Source organism: Saprolegnia parasitica (assembly GCF_000151545.1).
Source record: "Saprolegnia parasitica CBS 223.65 unplaced genomic scaffold supercont2.46, whole genome shotgun sequence".
Classification (NCBI taxonomy): Eukaryota; Oomycota; class Saprolegniomycetes; order Saprolegniales; family Saprolegniaceae; genus Saprolegnia; species Saprolegnia parasitica.
The window spans coordinates 67377-70910 of record NW_012156440.1 but is presented as its reverse complement, the minus strand read 5'-3'; the positions used below and the strand labels follow the sequence as shown (position 1 = coordinate 70910).

The following is a 3534-nucleotide window of genomic DNA, read 5'->3' as shown; positions in this document are numbered from 1 at the left end:
GCCACACTCACGGCCGTCTTGCCGGTGAACGCCAACACATCCATCGACCTCCAATGTACTCTGGTGCAAGTGGACTTTCAAGCCATATGTTCCTCGGGCTCGATCGAGATTGGTCAGTTTCAACGACTCCAACTACTCATCGGAATCATCCTCGTCTGCAACTTGGTGTGCTTTTACGCGGTGAAACTCAACCTCAAAACAAAACCCACGTGCCATGTGACATCACTCTTCCTCTCCTCGGGCGCCAAGTACCTGTATGCGCACAGCGACCGCGTCTACAACGGCGTGTACTACCTCGACCGTGCGTCGGCGGCATTAAATGGAATTCTGAGCCTCCGCATCGGGCGCACCATGTACAGCCTGGACATGAAGAACTGGCGCACGTTTGGTCTCGACATCCCGCTTGTGTCAGAAGTGCCGCGGACGCATTCCATGGCGACTGCCTTTGATGCCGCGTACCCTCTCTTGGATTGACTGTGTATAACTTCATTTTAAACAAGAATCCACTCGGTCTCGAGCTTATCGTACTGCAGCGCCATGAGTCGCTCGAGGTCCAAGTGCCGCTGCGTTGTGCGCAGGATTGCACGTCGCCACAGGTCGTTCTCGTCCTCGGTCGCTCGGATATGAAAGTGCGCGAGCTTGGGGCGCTTGTGCAGCACGTGCTGGAGCGCGTGGAGGAGCTTGAGCGACTCGTGGAGCGTGGCTTTGAGTGACTCGTTTTCGTGCCGCGCCTTCTGGGCATCCTGGGCTTGCGCCAGGGCCTTGGCCTTCCACGATGTCTCTTCCCACGGCTGCGCGCTCTGGAGCGCACTGTACTGCGCAACGAGGTCCTCGTGTTTGGCGCGCAAGTAGGTCAGCTCCTCCTTGGGTGACGCGCGGCGCTTCCGTGACGTTGATGCGGTCGACGTCGCGAGGCCAAAGTCGACCGTCGTCGCGAGAAAGTCCGAGAGGCTCTCGATCGACGTGTCGTCGTTGGTGGTGGTGTTGCTAGGCTGCATTGCCACTGCGAAATGCTGCGGATGATGACGGAAGGCGCGGGTGCGATCATCACGTACGAGTAGCAGTGATTACTGACCGTGTGGTACGAAGAGCAATGTACACCCAGCACCTCGTCTCTTGCCCATCTCGGTGGTTTTATCGCACTAACACACAGACACTGCACTGAACTCGTCGTGGGATATACACATGACCAACTCGGCGAGACAGTTGAGGTTCGTATCATGTGCATGGTGTCTTGCTTGACCTTGTGGTTTTTGGCGACTCGAGACAGTCGTTGCGGACGACCCGAACCTGCATACACGGACGGTCCTTTCCACGCAGACCCAAGACTACGCGAAAGGTACATGAAGCATATTGAAGTTCAAATGGCGTGCTATTGGGAGTACATGTAGTGACCGTACTCGTGGGTTTCCAGCAGATTCACCTGCCCACGTGATCGACCTTGCGTGACGACGCGTCGATACTGGAGAAGCTACTGACTTCCACCGACTGCACCCTCAGCTTCCAGACATTATGTACCTTGTCTTGCCTGGGCACTTGCCGTGACGCCAACGATCGTTGCCGAAGCTCGCGCCGCCGAATCAACTTCCGTGGAAGCTCCTTCCATGCCGAAATGCAATTTCGTTACCCAGATCTTAAATCTGACCAATCAGATGTCGCCCTGTCGTAGCAGGATTTGCCAGCCACAACACAACTTGCATCAACTGCAGCAGCTCAACGACGACCATGGCGAGCACGACAACGACCGAAGCCAAGGCGGCGATTCTCAACTGGGCCGACCAAAGGACGGGCAGTTCAAGCGCCAAGTCTCTTCGTTCCGCGACTTTATCGGCTCGGAACGCTTCCCGGCCGAGAAGGGCCGGTACCATCTCTACATCTCGTGGGCCTGTCCGTGGGCGCATCGCACAGCCATCGTGCGCAAGCTCAAGGGCCTCGAGTCGGTCATCGGGCTCTCGGTCGTAAGCTACCTCATGGGCAAGGACGGCTGGCACTTTCCGACTCCCGACGAAGAGGCCGGCACGATCCCCGATACGGTCAACGGTGCCAAGCTCGTGCGCGAAATCTACTTCAAGGCCGAGCCCAACTACAACGCACGCTTCACGGTGCCGATCCTTTGGGACACCAAGCACGAAACGATCGTCAACAACGAGTCGAGCGAGATCATTCGCATGCTCAGCTCCGAGTTCAACGCGTTCTCGTCGCGGCCGTCGCTAGATCTGTACCCTCTTGCGCTGCGCCCCGAGATTGACGAGCTCAACGCGTGGGTCTACGATGGCATCAACAACGGCGTGTACAAGTCGGGCTTTGCATCGACGCAGGAGGCGTACGAGTCGAACGTCTACGCACTCTTTGCCGCCCTTGACCGCGCCGAGGCACACTTGGAGAAGAAGGCGTGGCTTGTCGGCAATACCCTCACCGAGGTACGTTTGTGGTTGTCACAATTAATACGTCATGGCTCATGCAAGCAACTTTATGCAGGCGGACATTCGACTCTTTACGACCATTCTGCGCTTTGACCCGGTGTACCACGGCCACTTCAAGTGCAATCTCAAGACGATTTCGCACGACTACCCCAACGTACGTACATCTACGTTGGAAGATCTGCTGCATTCTTATCGGCGATCGTGGATGTAGCTGCTCCAGCACGCGCGGCGCGTCTTCCAGCTCGAGGGCATCGCCGAGACTGTCAACATGACGCACATCAAGCGCCACTATTACATGAGCCACCTCCAAATCAACCCGTTCGCGGTCGTGTCGGCGTGGAACGGACCGGACCTCTCGACGCCGGTTGTCGAAAGCCACGTGCTGTAACGTAGTAGGTCGTGATTGCATTTGGCCTGAATCAAATCGCAGAATTCAAAACTCCAGTTTTCTCTCGATACATCCACAGGAAAGGAAGACATACATCCATCTCGAGTGAAATTGAAGCCGTATCAATCAAGCCCCAGCAGCAGTAGTTCGTGCAACGGATGCGTGCTACTCGATATCTTCGACGCGCCTTCGTGGAGCGATTGACAACATTCTACTTGTGGCACCGAAAGTTAGTAAAACAGCCTTCAAGGACATTAACTGGATATGTCGTCCATTCAAACGTATATCGGTGCAAGCAGCGACAGCAGCATCCCATATCAAACATTGATTGAAATCATCCACGGTCATGTATGATCGGCATTAGGTGGGACTAGGATACTGAGAAATGCAACATCGCACGCATGAAGAAAGTGGGAGAGCGTCCGGAGGCTTAGGCATAGCGCGTGTCGTCGGCAAGGCGGGTGTAGCCGTCTTCCATGGAGACGTAGCCATCCGTCTTCTTGGTAAGCAGCACTGAGGCGACGACGGCGACGGCAGCGATGCACGCGACGACCAGCAGCCCGTTGTTGGCAGCCGAACTGTACATGGCGTTGAGCTGGGTGGAACCAACGGAAACGGCTTTGGCCGAGCACTGCGACACGGTGTCGCTGAGGTACGTGGCGACGCTGACGCTCTCGCTGTCAAGGTAGACGAGCACATCGTCGTCGACGGGACACATTGAGC

General features: G+C 56.2%; 4 protein-coding genes across 4 annotated transcripts; 2 read left to right on the top strand and 2 right to left on the bottom strand.

Annotated features, from left to right (window-relative positions):
- Window positions 1-53: 53 nt before the first annotated feature.
- SPRG_20764 (hypothetical protein) lies at window positions 54-449 on the top strand (the record flags this gene model as incomplete). The annotated part of the gene is made up of 1 exon (XM_012348710.1): window positions 54-449. The coding sequence occupies one exon, from the start codon at window positions 54-56 to the stop codon at window positions 447-449; it is 396 nt and encodes a 131-aa protein (XP_012204100.1).
- Window positions 450-491: 42 nt separating this feature from the next.
- On the bottom strand, window positions 492-1033 carry SPRG_09458 (hypothetical protein; the record flags this gene model as incomplete). The annotated part of the gene is made up of 1 exon (XM_012348657.1): window positions 492-1033. Exon 1 carries the CDS (start codon window positions 996-998, stop codon window positions 492-494), a length of 507 nt encoding a protein of 168 aa, XP_012204047.1. The 5' UTR covers window positions 999-1033.
- Window positions 1034-1652: 619 nt separating this feature from the next.
- On the top strand, window positions 1653-2867 carry SPRG_09457 (hypothetical protein; the record flags this gene model as incomplete). The annotated part of the gene is made up of 3 exons (XM_012348656.1): window positions 1653-2420; window positions 2479-2577; window positions 2635-2867. The coding sequence occupies 3 exons, from the start codon at window positions 1653-1655 to the stop codon at window positions 2809-2811; spliced, it is 1044 nt and encodes a 347-aa protein (XP_012204046.1). The 3' UTR covers window positions 2812-2867.
- A 374-nt stretch (window positions 2868-3241) lies between these two features.
- Window positions 3242-3529, bottom strand: SPRG_20763 (hypothetical protein; the record flags this gene model as incomplete). The annotated part of the gene is made up of 2 exons (XM_012348709.1): window positions 3242-3389; window positions 3444-3529. 2 exons carry the CDS (start codon window positions 3527-3529, stop codon window positions 3242-3244), a joined length of 234 nt encoding a protein of 77 aa, XP_012204099.1.
- Between the last annotated feature and the right edge of the window lie 5 nt (window positions 3530-3534).